The sequence below is a fragment of the Clinocottus analis genome, unplaced genomic scaffold (genome assembly GCF_023055335.1).
Source record: "Clinocottus analis isolate CAN_PGR_092001 unplaced genomic scaffold, fCliAna1.0.p SCAF_3, whole genome shotgun sequence".
NCBI lineage: Eukaryota > Metazoa > Chordata > Actinopteri > Perciformes > Cottidae > Clinocottus > Clinocottus analis.
In genome coordinates this window covers 3,119,653-3,137,456 of record NW_027176042.1, presented here as the reverse complement: position 1 = coordinate 3,137,456, position 17,804 = coordinate 3,119,653, and the positions used below count along the sequence as shown (strand labels likewise).

Below are 17,804 nucleotides of genomic sequence, written 5' to 3'. Positions count from 1 at the left end.
GACAACAAATTTATATATTGTATATATTCATTAATCCAATCAAGCCCAGACAGGATTGAAAGGAACAAAGCAAATGATTTGAAAAGCATACAAAACACAGAAAGCGCTGAAAGAGAATCAAACTTTTGTTCAAGCGTCTCTGAATTTGACCTTTATTTAAGTGACTGAAGAAGAGATAATTATAATTTAAATGAGCATAGGTGTGTGCTTTGGGTCCAATGTGTTTTTTCCAAGACTTGCTGATCTTATGCTAGTGTGTTCATTTAAAATAAGGGGTGGGGGCGAGAGGGGGATAAGGATAAGTAAAATGCATGGAATGCAAGAACGTGTGAAAGTGACACATGTAAACGAGCTTGACAAGTCTAGATGGAAACGCGGCTCTACATCTCAGAAGACGCTCCAGCTGACTCCTACTCAGCCGAAAGTACAACTGAAAACTCTCCTCATCCAGAGACAACTCTCGGATTGTTATTCGCTGTACTCACTTTAAAAAAGAAAATAAAAATAAAAACGCCCAGCAAGTATTGTTTTGGGAAAAACGTCCGGTGCAATTTTGTCAAGGAGTTTTTCTAAGCGGCTGCGCTTTAAAAAGTCTCGTCCTGTGTGATTGGTCCCTCAGTCCCTTCACCTCAGAATCTACCTCATCTTTAACGGAAGCGTTAGCTAATAACTTTCCACTGTAGTGTTAGCTAACTGGCTAACGTCGAGCTCTCTCCTGCTGTGTTCAATGACTCAATTCATCAAGTTGTAGCTAACGTTAGCTAAGTCAAAGTCAACAGAGCTCCTGGGTAACTTAACTTAGAGATACCATCAAATATTATATTACCATGCACTCGCGCTCCCTTCTGGCACGCGCATCTGTTCGCAGTTCACTGAATATAAATACCCCCTTAGTCTGTTGAATATAAATAATAATTCATGATGCCTAATAATGGGAAAGAATCATGGAATGATTTTTTTTACAACTTACTTTTAATGTGCTGCTCTGTAGCTTAGTATTGTGTGTTCTTTGCACCACGTATAATGTTATATTGTGTCCATCCTGTACTGTTTGCTATTGTGTCAGGTTTGTTATGATACAATACACTAAAAATCATTTACGTTGGACAGAGTGCAGCATAACAATGTTGCATGATAAAGTACTGCGCTTGAAAACCGGCAGAAATAAGAACCTGCCAATGCAGACTTAAGCATTCTAATATATTCATTGAATATATTCATCTTTGAGGTTAATATTCTGAAATTGTGTGATCGTGATTTACCATTAACCATGTCAGTAAGTCCCAATTATGAGAGTTTCTAAAATGCACATTTCATTTCTTTGTTTGTCTCTTTAAAAACAGGGACAGTGTATAATAAACATACTGCACCAGATTTACCACTATTATAATGTGCACCAGCATTGAAGCAATTACGAATGCATTTGACAAATTATTAATGTTTTTATTTTCCTTTGTGACAGTGATTGGTTACATGTCCATGTGAGGCAGTTTCTAACTCTCTGGACTCATTTGCGGGTCAGGATCAGTCAGGACAACTGTTGCTGCAGCAGGTCCAGCTGGTCCCCGAGAGGCTGACTGACCCGGCAGGTAGTTAGCAGAACACGCAGTGCTCCTGAGCGACTCCATCGGGGGCCGAGGGCTGGGATCGGGGCCTCGTACCACGGCCTCAAATCTGGCAACCAGAATTAAGCTGCAGCCCCAGCAGCGGCTGGCTGAACTCCTCCTCCAGGCTCACCTTGTTTGGAAGACAACAACAACAAATAAGACACTTTGAGATAACTGATAACTTCAATAAGGTGTTTATTGATGTAGCCCAAAAAAATGAAGCTGAAAGTTGATACATATAGAAATGAGTCATAATCTTTACAGTTCAAAGGTTAAAGTTTATGCAAATGAGCATATTATGTCCATGTTCGTTAATGCGTGTGCATTCTGTCTAACAGCCTCACTTGTTTAGCAGAGGAATATGTCAATCTTTGTTTTCTTTGTGTTAATTGGGTTGTTCTAAAACTTACAGCAAAGATGTGAAGTTACACGTTTGTGATAATGTGTCGTATCTCTATTGACATGTATATAAGATATGTTTTCTTGAATAGTAAGAAAATAAGTATACTGTTTGCCATACATAGAATCTGAAAAATTGAAATATATGTATGTGATTTTAAAGACTAATAAAGTATAAATAAAACTTTAAAAAAGATGTGTTTTCTATGATGAAAAGTGTAAGAAAAGCAGGTAGAATCATATTTACCAAATGGAGAAGCTGTATTCAGTTGTTCTGCATCCAGCATCCGTATTTGAAAGTTTATGTGCTCAAGTTGCCTTTTGAGGAACCTGATTTGTGTTTCCAACTTTTTATTTATTACAGATAATTCAGCCGTATATCTGGTTGCGTCCTGACACGTTTTACTACATGTCACATAGAGGTCCTCTCTTGACACAGCTTCATCTCTGATGTCATTCTGTGGATGAAACACAGGAGAATAAATGTTACCATGTGATAGAGGGTATCTTCAATTATTGGGTGACATCGGTACACAGACAGTAACTTACACACAGCAGTTGAAAGTCTTGGGTCAAAGCCTTGACTTTTGGGTCAGTTGTTGACATGGAAGTGGGTGATGATGCCATTGCTGTAAAAACACACAAAAAAAGGTTTAGTTAAAATGAGCAAATGAGTAAATGTCTTTGGTATGCTTATAAGAAAAAGGATTGGGTTTTGTTGGATAGTGAAGGTGTGTTTATGGTAAATCTTGCAGTTGAATCGAAAGTAACTGTCACAACCGGGTGCAGAGGAACAAGACAGGAGGGAGGTTGCAGCAAAAATAAAAAAGGAACATTAATAAGTCCACAAAACAGGCACAAAAAAGGCAGGAACAAAACAGCAGGAGCACTTGACACGATACACACACACACCGGTATTGAATAATGAACAACAAATGACATACGATGATCTGATGGGACATGGGAAAGCAGGGAGGTGTATATATATATATGAGAGGAAACACAGATGTAGACCATAAAACAATCAGAGACAGAGGAAACAAGATACAAACTACAAAATAAAACGGAAACAGAAACTCATATCCTGACAGTAACCATGATGTGAACCCAGTTTCCATTTACTTGTTCAATTTACATGTTTAATGTTCAATGTTGTGGAGCTGGAATTCGGTCATATTTGTAATATATACTGTACATAAGTAAATGTATTTATTAAATATATTTATATATATATAGGTATATATGTATATATACCTATATATATATATATATATATATATATATATATATATATATATATTAAAAATGCATCGCATGATTTTTCTGTTAATTAATGCATTATGGGCTAAATGTAATAATGAAGTGAAAACTAGTGTATTGCATGCTTTTATTTTAAAGTAATGTTATCAGAACAATATAACAGGCACTCTGGAGCAACACCAAGTTATCAGCAAATCTGTTCTTTTTTATGAACAGGTATTAGAATAAACATGTGGCTGCTGAACAACATACAGTCTGTTGAGTAATTTGTCAATCAATTTTGTGGTTGTTGTAGCATTTCTTTTGTCTGCCTTAAGCAAAATATATCTGATTTTGAGATACTGTGCTTTTATTTTGAAGGTGATAATTGGCATTTGAGTGTCATATGCAACGTTATTTGTTGTGAATCTAAGGACGCTGGTGTCCGCGTCAATGCGCCTTCCAATGGATAAAAAAACAACATGCTGTTATCACATGGTAAAAACATTGTCAGCATAAATTAATTTATGCTTTAACGCATTTATAACGCGTTATCGTGGTCAGCCCCACAGACACACACACACCCTGGTTATCGTGAGAGCATGTTTCTTTGTTTTAATTGTAAGATTCCTTTTTGTCCGTGTCGCAAAATAAAACGACATAGAAATATACACACACAGCCTCAAACGTTAGATTGGTCACAGGTAACAAGAGTAGAAACTTACTATTTCTAGTAAAAAAAAAGAAAAGAAAAGCCACGTTCTCCCCCATGGAGTACTTCCTCTAGAAAATGCATCACTCTGCGTTGTCACAATGTTCCTGTAAGACTTTACAATCAGTCACCTCTTGCCAGATCTTCTGCGTATTAATTTATCACTGTACATGTTTATTTACACTCCACACATTTCCACATACATACTTTGCATTATTGCACTTCTCTATTGTTTGTTCATTTACACTTCATGTACACCACACATAGAATCAGAATCAGCTTTAATGGCATTTTCACATCAGTGGCATTTGACGCTGGTTTCTGAGCTTTGTGTTTGTTTTCAAGAAGCAAAGATAGAAAATGGAAAAAAACAAACAGTTAACGGTAAACAGCGGTCCAGAAAGAGCAGATAGTGCAGGTGGAGGTGTCTGATTAATTGTTCAATTGTTCCTCAGACTGACTGCCAGTGGGAAGAAGCTGTTCTTGTGTCTGGTGGTTTTAACGTACAGTGCTCTTTAGCGCCTCCCAGAGGGGAGGAGGTGAAACAGCTTAAAATGAGCGCTTGAAGCAGGAGGGCACTTCACACAGCTCCAGTGATCGGTGTAAGATCAGCATGAAGATGGGGGCCAGCTGGTCAGCACAGACTTTCAGGCAGGGGGGAGGAGGGGAGGGGGGCACACCGTCTGGGTCCGAAACCCTCCTGAGCTTCTGTTTGTGAAAGAGCCGACTCACATCCTCTTCACAGATCCCCCACCTCAGTGCCGGTGGGGGGTTGGATAGGAGAGGTGTGAAGGAGGCAGGGAGTGGAGGTGGTGAAGGTGATTGTTCGATGATGGGGTAGATACAGACTCATTTAGCTCTTTAACATCTTCACTGACACAAACTTCCAGGCCTCTCCAAACCGACGAGGATTCGTTGGCTGAAAGCTCTTTTTCCATCTTTTCAGCGTCGCTCTTCTTCGCTACTCTGATCTCCTCGTCAGTGTGTTCCTGCTGGTTGTACAGTCCTGTCCCACCACTGAAGCCTCCTCTTTAGCCCGACACAGCTGCCTGAGTCTAGCAGTGAACCAGAGTTTATTCTTGTTGTATGTGCAGAAGGTTTTAGTCTGCACACACGTCTTCACAAAAGCTGATGGATGATGTCATAGTGTCAGTGAGTTCATCCAGGTCTGTAGCAGCAGCCTCAAAAACTCTCCAATCAGTGGAGGCAGAGCAGGACTGTAGCTCCAGCTCAGCCTCTGTGCTCCATCTCTACTAACTAAGTAGCAAAAGTGTTATTTTTTTTACTTGGTTTGATTTAATATGTTATGGTACAATTAGCTGTTATAGTGACTCAGGTCTGGAATGACATTTATTTATTGTATGCTCAATTTTAGTTTCATCAGTCCACAAGGTATGTTAAAGCACATTTGAAAAAGCCAGCTTCAATTTGGAATAAAGTGCTATGGACTGATGAAACTAAACTTGAGTTATTTGGACATAACAAGGGGCGTCATGTACAGCGGAAGAAGAACACAGCGTTCCAAGAAAAACACTTGCTACCCACAGTAACATTCGGTTGTGGTTCCATCATGCTGTGGGGCTGTGTAGCCGGTGCAGCTACTGGCAATCTTGTTAAAGTTGAAGGTCGCATGGATTCCAGTCAGTATCAGCAGATTGTTGCGAACAATGTTCAACAATCAGCAACAAAGTTGAAGTTGTGCCGGGGCTGGATACTTCAACAAGACAATGACCCTAAACACCACTCAAATTCTACCAAAGCATTCTTGCAGAGGAACAAGTACAACGTTCTGGTACAATCTCAGTCCCCAGACCTGAATATCATTGAAAACCTGTGGTCTGTTTTAAAGCGGTCTGTCCATGCTCGGAAACCATCAAACCTGACTAAGATGTTTTGTAAAGAAGAATCGTCAAAAATACCTTCAACCAGAATCCAGACCCTCATTTTTCTGTTGGGGTGTCCACATGTATGCACCTGCCTACTTTTGTTTAAGTAATTATTGCACACTTTCTGTAAATCCTATAAACTTCATTTCACTTCTTAAATATCACTGTGTTTGTCTGCTATATGACATATTTAATTGAAATTGCTGTTCCGAACAACCAATGATACATAGAGCAAAAATACCACTGTGTATGTATATATATATATATATATATATATATATATATATATATATATATATATATATATATATATATATATATATATATATATATATATATATGTAGAGAGAGAGAGAGAGAGAGAGAGAGAGAGAGAGAGAGAGACTGTCTGTTTACCCCAGCATTCCTTAATGTGCATTTTTTTAATCTCTCTATATAGAATACTAACCTGTATGTGCTGAAGACCTCCTTTCTGTTTCTCCATCCCTTGGAGTTTTTTTTTCAACAAATCCTTTAGTCCCTCATAGGACCCCAAGGACATGTTAAAAGGACAGCCTAAAAGGCTGAAATGGGCAATATTACATTGACAAGAACAGTGACTTATGCAAGCTCACGTTATTCTATACATTTGTGATCATTAAACAACTGTACATTCAAATGAATCCCGATCAAATACATAAACTCATATCAAATAATGGTCGATAGCCCTTATATTATTGTTAAATACATACTCTGTGTATCCAGGTCCTCCTCTATCTGCAGGATCTCTCTTCCAATACTTCTCAAAGATCCTCTCAGGTAATGGCAGGGGTTCCTGATCTCCTTAAAGAGAATCCCATCTTCTTCTCAAAGTCGAGGCAGCAGCATTTATTTATCAAAGACAAGTTTCTTTGTCTGAAGGGGGACTGTGGATGCTGTAACAAAATGATAATCTTGCATTTCTTAAACAGTAATGAAAACAAATTTCTATGAATGTTAATATCTGAACACTTCTATCACTCCTGAAGGACAATAGACAAAATTACAAATTGTAAAAAAGGGACTTAATATACAGTGTATGACAGTATATGATATCAGACCAAAAACAAACAGTATCGGAACAGCAAAGATATAAAAATACATACAATAGATAAAAAATGCAATATTAAAGTGCATTTACCAGAATCCCATGGCCAAATGGGGATGTCTTGACTCAGAACTGCATCGGCTGTATCAACAGCTTCTCCGTCTGGCACAAGGACGTTGTAGGCTGCAATTGCTTCCTCCAGTTTCCGCTTTTCCTTTGCAATAATGTCGCGTTTGGGCTTGCAGTCTTGGTTATTATCTATACATTTGTTACAAACTTACAATTTCTCTAATCCTGCGCACATGCTACAAATTACTGTGGCATGCAAAAGCTGTATTTCAAAACAATACAATAATAGGAATAATAATAACCCACCAATCTCTCTGTACAGCTCTATTTTTCGCTGTTTGATTTTAAGGACGAGTCCTTCCATGACACGCTGCAGTCCGTGTTGGTCCTGGCAGTTGATGGACTTTGGACCTTAATGTAAACACTCAATCGTCAATTACCAGAATTTCCATTAATATATAAACATATAGTGACTATGAGTAGAAAGTTAATATTTAGATAGCTAAAGAATAGATCTTACTTGATGCAGCCCACTCTTCAACCTCCTTCACCCACTGCTTCATTTCCCCTTCTGTTGTCTGCAGTGTTCTTAATAGGTTTTGCTTGTCCTTTTCTCCCTCAACAGTCCTCTTCTTAGTCTGTTGACAGTTAGTCTTTTCTTCGTCGCCAGAATTATTCTACTGAACAAAATATATTTAACTTCACATTGTCAATAATATTGCATTATGTTTTTCGATCACATTGGATTTCATGTCCAGGTCGGAACCAACAAACCTTTTTCTAGTATGAAAGTAAAACACATTCACAGGACCAGAGGAGGATGCCAAAGCTTCACAAATGTTTTGACCGAGATCACTGCATGACCAACAGCATGAGCTGTTGTTGATCTATTATACGTTTAAAAAATGGTTGCAGCCAAAACTTCCGCAAATTGTTGTATTGTATATTTAAAAATGGTATTAAATGACATGACTAAAAATTACCTTCACAAATCTTCGAGACAGGTTTCTGTGCGAGGTCTGCTTCTTCCTCAAATTCCATCCACGAGCATGAATTGTTATTATGTCAGTGCGTCCTGTAACCCATTGCTTTACTTTTTAGGATTTTACTTGAACAGAGAATAAGTCGAATAAATCTGATACTCACTGGCTTTGGACATGTATTTGGTGGTAACTGCGACACGGGAGAGATACGAGTTGACAGCTTCAACTTCTTCACCAACTGTCAAACCTAGAGCAATTTCAAACAGAAACGTTTACATTTTACAATGACTTCATGCCAATTTTTATTTCTTTTATTTTAAAATATCATTAAAACATACCTGCCTCTTCCTGGTTGCGACCACTCCACTCAACCTGACAAGTCAAAAATAAATATAATTAAGTTAACTGATTCACTGTTAGCCAAAAACATCATTCAGATACAATGTGAATTTATACCTCGCATTTTGTTGAGTGACCTTTGGCATGCATCACGGAAAGAAATGGATGCATTTGCAGGACATACTGCAGCTCTGGAAAAGCCTCAACTACCTTCTCTACATACGGGTAGTATTTGCACATCACGCCAGTGCAAATGAACTCAATCTTGTTTTCTTTTGCAAGATTGTTTTGTAGGTAGAGAGGGTAGGCAATTTCCCCGCAAAACATGTTTAGACCTGTATCCAAAACAAAAACGATTTATTTGAAAGGGGTTTAGTTCATTGCTATATTATTGTTTACTCTAAAATATACAACCCTTAATTACTTTCTCAAAAGTGTATAATTATTTATGAATCATAGCTGCCATTTTTGTGAAAACACATTAGATTTAAATAGGTTTGAAATTTAAATAAAAATGAACTACAACTTATATTTTCCTACCACTAAATAGAATGCAGTGTCTGCAGACTGATGTCATCATGCCCTCTTTGTCCAGCCTGGGCTCAGACTTTCTGGTCGCCTCTCTTCCTGCTTTGAAGGTCGACTTACCACAGGATGGTCGTCCAGGTGCCTAATATACAAGTAATACAACAGCCGTTACAAAAAAGTAATTCCATCTTGTGCATATCTTTTGCACATAAAGAGAATGTTATAACATATATCACAGTAAAACTAACTTTGTCTCTAACCCTTTTAACAAAATCTTCAACCTCTGTGTCCTTGGCAATGAAAGTCCCTTCAAAATATGGGCATTCATCCGTCCTAGGAAGAAAAAAGCAGTGAATGGATGAATATAGTACATAAAGAAAATGCCCATGTTACTTTCTTGCAACTTACCCCCTACGATTGAAGCAATACATTTTTCTGTTGCCCTCAAGAGACACTGCGACCATGTCATCTCCACAGGCGGGACATGAGAAACGGTCATCTCCAAGAACTTTGTCAATCTCATGATGGCAATACGTCCACTCCAAGAAACTTCTTTGAAAATTCTCAGCAGAGGTCATGCCAACCTAGTAAATATGAATGCATAATTAATAAAAAAGATAGATGACAAAGATGCTGTGTTAACATTTATCTCAATTACGCAACTTGTAGGAGATTAAGTATAATATTTAAAAGTCCATTTGCAAATTATGAGCCAAATGCACTCCATCTGCCAAATATATAATACAATACACATTTGTTATAATTCATCTATAAAGTGCATTACCCTGCCAGCACAAACTGAGCAACTTTCCAGCATTCGAATGAAAGCGAGTCTACTCAGACCAGGTGCGCTGATTTTGAGATCTTCGTAGGTGAGAAACACATCAATGGCAAACACTGTGTGGAAATCAATTGTCCCAGACATGTATCCATTTAATGCCAACTCTTTTAACTGTGGTGTCCACTGGCAGTGGCAGTTCTCACAGGTCAGCACAGGAAGGCAGAGGTCATAACGACCTGTTGGGACAAGTAAATCAAATTTACATTTAAGGCAAGATAATGTTGGTGGCCCATTATAAATGTTAAAAGGTAAGTTCCCATTTATGTTGATGAAGATTACTTTTTATCCACCACTGACCGACACTTTTTCTGCATCACAGCTACAAACTAGAAAATTTAGCAAGACATTTTGAAAGTGTGGCTACTACTGCCTTAAGACGTCGCAATATATAGCTTTTGTTTATGACGCCTCTCCTCCAAAACACTTGAGTTGGTTTGTGTGTTAAACTGATTGGCTGATATGAAGCACCTGTGTCGTCATGGTGACCAAGTGAGAGCCAGCAGACTGATTAGAGGCAGACTGGACTGTGGACTTATGGAAATAAACTACTGAACGTCCTTAACCACCATATCATACCACCTTATTAATGATCACAGTGTTGGCAACTACACAATATAAAACACACGTAAACGTCTGTGTATGTGTGTCTTTGTGTGTGTCTGTGTGTGAGACAGACATAGAGAGAGACAGAAGTCATTTGCGTTGTGTGTGCGTGTGTAAGTGTCTGTGTGTCTGTTAAACTGCCCTAACGAGAACACCTGTGGGTTGCTAGATCAGAGGTTGCCATAGTGATGACTTCAAAGGTCTCCAGTTACATAGATTTACATGAAGTAAATGCTGGTGAACACCTATCGAAACCCCCCAAAAAGATACTTTAAAAGCCCATATTGCTTCGATATTGCACGTAGAGCGTCAGGAAGACTTGATTAACAGATACTGTGACTGGTGAGTCTATATGATTAAAACATGTGTCTGTACGGGCGATTTACAAATCAGGTACGAGCTTCAGGGGACACGTGGCTTTGGAGGGAGATTTGACATGGCGGCGGATGGCAGAGCGAGGTGGACTTGCTCTCACATTCAGTCCGATTACAAGACGTCTGAATCTGTTGGATTCCTATCGACCGCAGTTCATGACAGAAGACAAGATTTCCAACGTTTTGAGCTCTAAATTATGCCCAAAGAGTACACGGTACGGAGTTAACGGCAAATTTAAAAAAAAAAGAAATTCTACAAGATCTGACTTCTTTGTGCTCTCTGAGTATGACATCACGCACTCTGAGCTGTGCAATATACACCCATGTTAAAGAGAGAAAAGGCGGCAAAAAAACATAAAACTAAAACGCAGACAGTTTAAACAGTATAAAATATTTGAAAAATCTGGAAATTTTTTAGCTGAATGTATGCAGAAGCTGTAAGCTGTTAAAGTTGATTAAAATTGAAGAAAATTTGAAGATTTTCCCCATTGGAACCCATTCATTTTAATTTTCATAAAAAGCTTAATCATTCAAAAAGTTTAATAGTTAAAAATATGAAAAGTCATTCCGCACGTGTCCTTAAGAAGCTGAATATTTTAATAGTTGAACGGTTTCTGTAGCTGAAAATATGAAGCAGTTGAAAAGAGCCAAAAAGAAGAAATAGTTTAAGTTTATTAAAGATTCGAAGAACAATAGATGTAATGCTATAGCATTCCAACTAATAAGCCCGCAGGAGGACATGAAGTGTGCTTGCAGCATGGGGTCTATGACCCCATGCGGCTGAAGCCACACTTAATAATTTTGGGCAGAGCAAATGGCAGGAGACGAGCTATGTAAAAGATAAAGGTATAGTTAGTTCTACCGGGCAAGTACAGGTGCATCTTACAGTAGGACACGATTGAAAATATTCCATAAAAATGTATATATACCTTCTTCACACGGTGATAGCTCACCACTGGCTTCTTCAGCAATTACACGAGTTGGCGGATTAGCTTTGTAACTGTCTCCTACAAGTGAGCACCTGTTGTGCAAACTGTATTGCTGATATTAATATCGTATTTGGAGCACAGCATTTGTTTGGGACGGCAGTCTGTGCAACAAATCACTGCATCTTTGACATTGCACATTTGGCACAGGCTCTTTGGGATCTTCCCTCCCTCCAGCATGGCCTTGAGAAACTGAGGTCTTGCTTTCTGCCATCTTTCATGGCATAAAGCCTGCCGTACTGTCCATGTTCGAACATATGAGGCAGAAGAGGCTGCAGTGGAATTTGACCTATCATCCTCTTCATCTGCTTCAAGCAGTTTTTGAAGTTCTTTTATATGACGATCTTGGGAAATGAAGTCAACAGTTGTAAGTAAGACTAAATAGATGGAAAATAAATAATCAGACAGATTCATAAAATAACTTTGAGATGGCTAATGACATGTTCACCTATATTGTTTTGAGGAAACTAAATTATTCTTGAAAATTTAATTTAATTAAAAATAATTTAAATTAATCAAAAATAAAAACATCTGCAAAAAGGTCCAGGAAAAAAATATAGTATTCAATATATTACATTATGATTAGCTTACACATATTGTGATGTTCAGTTATAGATCAGTAATGAATACTTATTAACTTTTAGTAGAAGCAGAACACTTAATGAGTGAATACAATAATCCAAATAGAAACAACAGCAATAGTATTTTGATGCAACGTTATCAATCATATCGTGAGTATCTTGTACATCAGCGGTGAAGGTGCCTGCATAGCAACACATACAGGGAATTAATCTCAATACTACAGTTGACCTACACTTTGACTCAATATTGCTTCCATGTTTACAAGCTTCATTTAGTACATTACCATTAATTATTTTTTTCTTTGTTATACACGTTGTACCTAATTTAAGTTATTATTACTTAAATTAGGTATGGCCCTATATCACAATAACTATAAAATATGAGAAACTAAAGCAAGAGGTAGACACTAATAGAAGCGCTTACATTCTGTACAGTCTGCAACATGTTCTGCAGAAGTACTAGGTTGCTGCGTCTGGCAAGATTTTTTCTGACCTTTGGACTATGCTAGGAAGACAAGGATAGTCATTAAACCACGCAATCACAAATAAGCAAAGGAATAACAGTGACACAGTATGATTTGGCATACATACTTTTAGAGGACCTGGAACTCTGTACAATCAGCCGACCAAATTGGTCTTGTTTTCTCCATTTTACGGCAGGTGACTGTACGGGAGGCGTCTGTTATTGAGGAAACGTCATGTCACTTCACCACCCAATAACAGTTGTTAACTTTAGTTAAATCACAGTATGACAACTGCTGAATAAAATGTAAATATAGCTTTTGGTTACTATCAATTACGGCTTTAATTTTGGCATCGAGTTTAGCTTTAACTTTGGAGATTTCCAACATGTCTTCATCAGAGTCATCCTCCTTTAAGTTGACATCGATCCTTTGAGAGGACTGTCTCCCAGCTATGGTTTGGTGGTATCTGTCGGTATCACAAACAGAAACTGTAAAACAAAACAAAAAATTTGAATATTAGGCTGGCTGAAGGCATGCGTCGTCTACTCTCTCTTTCTTGCGTGGTGTATCGTTTGGAGACAACACACACAGAGGCACGGAAAGCAAACAAACAATCACTGTTAAACACAACCTGTAATAATGAACTATATGAACAAATATACAATTATTTAAAAGATCATCGCGGAGTTTATCACGCATCCACTTACCACATAAACAACGTGCTGTTGACTGGGAGGAGTCTACGAGGTGCACCACCATAGTCTGCAGGGACCCAGCAGAGGCTCATGTTCGATGTCACGTGGGCAACCAGCTAACTAGCTAGCTAACGTTTAGATTAGCTTAAATGCCTCCCATTAGAGGTTTTCCAGGCACGTCCAACTGGGTGAGAGGGAAGCCTGGGTCGGTCTGCTGGGTGTGCTGCCACTTCGACTCGACCCCGGATAATCGGCGGAAAATGGATGGATGGATGGATGGATGGATAAATGTAAAAGAGCTATGACAACACATGTGAGGCTATATTTTTATTTTAGGTGAAATGTACAGCTTTTTTACTTCAATAGTACGTGCTACACAAGCCATAAAAGTTTTACCAAATATACGTACCGGTGGCATTTCTTTGCAGTCAAATATCGAGACAAGAGATCGATATTTTGTATATTATCTTTTTGTCAATTAAAACAATCCATGTTTTCAGGAAGCCTACTGTGGTATTTAGTTATTTAACATAGGATAACATTGAAAATACCTTCAAAACACAATAATTATGGACCCCACCCAATGAACTGGGCCTTTGACCAAGTTTGACTTATAGTTACAGTTAGAAGGACAATTGATAACCCTTTTACACACTCAAATCTGTGCAAAAATCTCTGTTGTCCTCATTTTCTGTACACACCCCGTGTCCTCCGGGTCAAAATGACCCGTCTTCACTAAACCCCCAATATAAGCAGCTTAATTGAATTTAAACACCAAATTTCATCTTGCTTGAAGAAACAACTCCACAAAATGTGTGAATACCTGTGTTTTCCCTCTTCATTTGTATTTCTATAACTTAAGAAAAGAAAAAAAAATGTACAAAAAGGAGTTTTGAATGCATTTTTATTCATCCAATGACTCAGTTTCTTTCTTTTTTTTTTCTCCAATGAACAATTTAAGACAATGTACAATACAAAAATATGAAAAATAACACAAAAAAATAACCCTGTTGACTACTTAGCACATGTAGGGTAGTATGCAAGTGCACAGACTTTGCAGATATATTTCTTACACTTGCAGCACACAGTATGTTTTACAGTCCTTCTTTTGAGGGCAGAACTGACATCTCTTCCTCTTACTAGCCCTAGCTGGGGAAGTGGCTGTGTTAGCTGCATCCTCAGGTTGATCAGGAGCTCCTGCACTCTGAATAGCGTTCACAACTGCTGCTGAGGCTTCTGTGCGGGGGACATGCTTCCTTCTTTCAATGAGTGGAATTACAAGTGCCTTTCCTAGCTGCTCCAGAAACAACCTCCTCTTGTTCTGCTTACGAGACATCCAGGTCGGGTTGATCTCTCTCCAAATCACAAAGGCATTGTAGGAGGAAACATCAATGATGTTGTGGAAGATGACCAGGGGCCAGCAGGCATCCTTCTGCAGCTGTATGTTCCAACCACCTTATCTAGGTTGTCCACAACTCCTTTGTTGCGGTTGTAGTCAAGGATGATGACTGGCTTCCTGTCCTCACAATCGCTAATGTCACCCATCTGTGTGCAGTGTGCTCAGAAGAACTACATTCTTGTTTTTCTTTGGGAGGTAAGAAACGAGTGGTGGTGGGTGTGAAGGCAAACTTTGATGAAAAGACCTCCCTCTCCTTTGACGCAAGCAGTGCAGGTGGGAGCTCAGGCTTGTTCTTTCGAACTGTACCAACCATGGTGTTCTTCCTCTTCAGGAGCTGCTGTCCGAGTTCATAAGAGGTGAAGAAATTGTCACATGTCACATTGTGACCCCTCAGTCCCTCTGTCACATCAAGCACAAGTCGCATCCCCTGGTTCTTCTCTGGGCATCCACTGGTCGGCTTCCCGGTATAGACTTGTATTTACAAGCATAGCTTGATTTAGCGTCGCAAGCCACCCATGACTTGATCCCATATTTTGCTAGCTTGCTGGGCATATACTGCCGGAAAGGACAACGACCTTTGGACAGAAGACATTAGCATCAGTGATTAGTATCAGTGTCACAGAAAACAGTCAAACAAATCAATAGTGAAAAACACTTTTATTACAAATATGAAAATAGATTACCTCTAAATGGAACCAGTTGATCATCCACTGTTACGTCAGGCCCTGGATTGTGGAGGTAGGGCAGCCGCTCCACCCACTTGTCCCAGACCTCTCTTATGGCTGCAAGTTTGTCTGTCACACGTCTTGCTGGTCTTGACTCACGGTCATCAAATCGTAGCAGTCTTGAGTAGGTGTGAAAGATTTTGAGTGGCATTGTGGCTCGGAAAATTGCCCTTCCACTCTCTGCATCCCATAGACTAGCTGCAGCCTCACCTTGGGACCTGTATACACCGGCTAAGATTAGCAGCCCTAAGGTCAAAAGACGAGTCATCAGGTATGGGCGACATGCATAGCCGTTGACTGTTGTCAAAGATTCGGCTGTCATGTGTGGATCCTGGCCATCTTGCAACACCGTGTGTGATCTGGGCCTGGTCATCACACATAACTTGGACATTAATCGAGCAGTAGCCCTTTCGATTCCGAAACAGTTCCCCATTTTTACCACCTGGGTTGGTAACGGGGATGTGGGTGCAGTCAATTGTCCCAGGTGCAGTCAATTGACTGTGGGTGCAGTCAATTGCCCCAATTAGTCCTGGAAAACCTGCTCTTATGAACTCCAAAAAGATCCCCATCAACCATCTGAAAACACCCTGTAGCATAAAATCGCAAAGCCACTAGGAGCTGGAGAAGTGGTGGAACAGCAAAATTCCTGTCACTTCCATGCTTGATTGCTGGTCCAACCTTCCCGTTGAGGTATATGACAGACTCCTTTGAGAATCTATACCGCTGTGAAAACTCTCTGTTGTCATGAAATTCAATTGGGTTTAACCTATCTCTAATTTTTCTGTGAGCAGCCATGTTGTCAATAAACTGGAGATAAACCTCCTTAAGGGGTGGATTAAATATAACTGCTAATCCAGGTTTAGTCTTGGTTTAAAATAACTGGTGAAACAGATTTGATTTCAATCTAGATTTACAGTTTTTCACAATTGTTAACACATGTTTTTCAAAACAATAACGGCTTTCTCGAAACTGCTCACAGAAAACTGAAAACCTAATCTCTTAACTGTTCACAAAATGGAACTTGTGTTTTCACTTGGTACACACAGCCATATTTTCAAAACACACACACACATACATTCATTGAGTACGCACAACTAAGCATTTGCTGCACACTACCAAGCATTTAGAGCACACAGAAGGGCAAAATTGAAAACACAATCGTCGAAATGGAACACACCATAGGAATGACAATGACTCTGGACAATGAGACATTTCTCCTTTTGTAAAATGTTTTAGCGTACGCCTACTTTTTTCATAGTCAAACATACGAATATGCAGCAAAAAAAAGTTTATTCTGGTGCAGAGACAACAGTACAGTACTAAAAACCGGCCTGCTCAACCCCTTCTCAGAAATTCCAGTAATTAGGCATCACGCCTCCGGTTCCGGTCTGGTCATCTACATCGCAGGCAATGTTATCCCTGTCCAAGCAGCGTTGAAAGAATCGCCTTGAGTGACGCATGAAGCCCCTGACAGGCCTCGACGTCGTTGCAAGCCTCCTCCATGGCCTGGAGCAGTGGGACCAAGTCCTCTGGGTTCCGTTAGTATACCTTCCACCTCCAAGCTGAAAAGAATTCCTCAATAGGGTTCAGGAAGAGAGAATAAAGGCTGAATTATACTTCTGCAACTCCAACTCCGGCTGGCCACGCAGTCGGATTGACGGACTCGTTTTGATTTAGAGTTCCCCTGCGTTTTCCATACGCCAGAACAGCAGGTGGCGTAACGACCGTTTAAGAGTCGACCTGCACACCGACGTTCACAGATATCTCCCTCCAGGACTTCACCTCCATCTGCGTGTCCTTATACTCCGTCAGACGGGTTTTATAAATGCTCATATTTGTGGACCTCTTCAGCTAAACCTTCTTCAACAGGATCCATTGTTCGTGTTTCTGCTACGGCTTTTAAAAACAGCGGTATTACGCTATGAAACCGGAAATGAGAGACTCAGGAAGGATGCGGTTATCGGACCAATCGCAGCCTTCCGGGCTGCGTACGGCTCGCGTTGCTTTGACCGATAGTCAGAAATTTGGGGTGACGCACGCAAGCACACAAAATGGCCGATTTCACCACGCAAGGTCGGCCATGCGTGTCTTGCGTGCTTGCGTCTCTGCGTAAAACCGGAGTATAAATCAGCCTTAAGGTGGAAGGTACAGAATAAAAAAATGTGGGTGTTCCTGGAACCACTCACACACTTGAGCAGCCCGGTGGAAACTGACATTGTCCCAGATGACAACATGATCAACCCGCTGTTGGTCATCTATTTGGCCAGGTGGTACCAGCAGGTCATGCAGGCCATCTAGGAAGACGAGG

The 17,804-nt window shown here is 39.7% G+C and overlaps 1 protein-coding gene and 1 pseudogene across 5 annotated transcripts; both read right to left on the bottom strand.

Annotated features, from left to right (window-relative positions):
- Positions 1 to 1,465: 1,465 nt before the first annotated feature.
- On the bottom strand, positions 1,466 to 9,315 carry LOC137796663 (uncharacterized). 5 transcript variants are annotated; one of them, XM_068594717.1, is made up of 15 exons: positions 9,237 to 9,315; positions 9,077 to 9,161; positions 8,841 to 8,970; positions 8,418 to 8,635; positions 8,300 to 8,333; positions 8,125 to 8,208; positions 7,962 to 8,053; positions 7,499 to 7,655; positions 7,285 to 7,389; positions 7,003 to 7,167; positions 6,575 to 6,757; positions 6,292 to 6,406; positions 2,556 to 2,635; positions 2,254 to 2,464; positions 1,466 to 1,737 (listed from the first exon to the last, which is right to left on the bottom strand). In XM_068594717.1, the coding sequence occupies exons 1-11, from the start codon at positions 9,290 to 9,292 to the stop codon at positions 6,711 to 6,713; spliced, it is 1,173 nt and encodes a 390-aa protein (XP_068450818.1). In that variant the 5' UTR covers positions 9,293 to 9,315; the 3' UTR covers positions 1,466 to 1,737; positions 2,254 to 2,464; positions 2,556 to 2,635; positions 6,292 to 6,406; positions 6,575 to 6,710. The 5 variants fall into 5 exon arrangements, with proteins under 5 accessions (XP_068450818.1, XP_068450822.1, XP_068450819.1 ...); XM_068594721.1 differs by having other exon boundaries at positions 7,499 to 7,616; XM_068594718.1 differs by lacking the exon at positions 6,292 to 6,406.
- A 5,126-nt stretch (positions 9,316 to 14,441) lies between these two features.
- On the bottom strand, positions 14,442 to 15,929 carry LOC137796037 (piggyBac transposable element-derived protein 4-like; annotated as a pseudogene).
- Positions 15,930 to 17,804: the final 1,875 nt, after the last annotated feature.

Coding starts and splice junctions, on each gene's coding strand:
- LOC137796663 (XM_068594717.1), bottom strand. CDS start 9,292: ATGGTCGCAGTGTCTCTTGAGGGCAACAGAAAAATGTATTGCTTCAAT. Junction 8,054..8,124: donor CAAATACATGTCCAAAGCCA/GTGAGTATCAGA, acceptor AATGGGTTACAG/GACGCACTGACATAATAACA. Junction 6,758..7,002: donor CATTTGGCCATGGGATTCTG/GTAAATGCACTT, acceptor ATTTTGTTACAG/CATCCACAGTCCCCCTTCAG.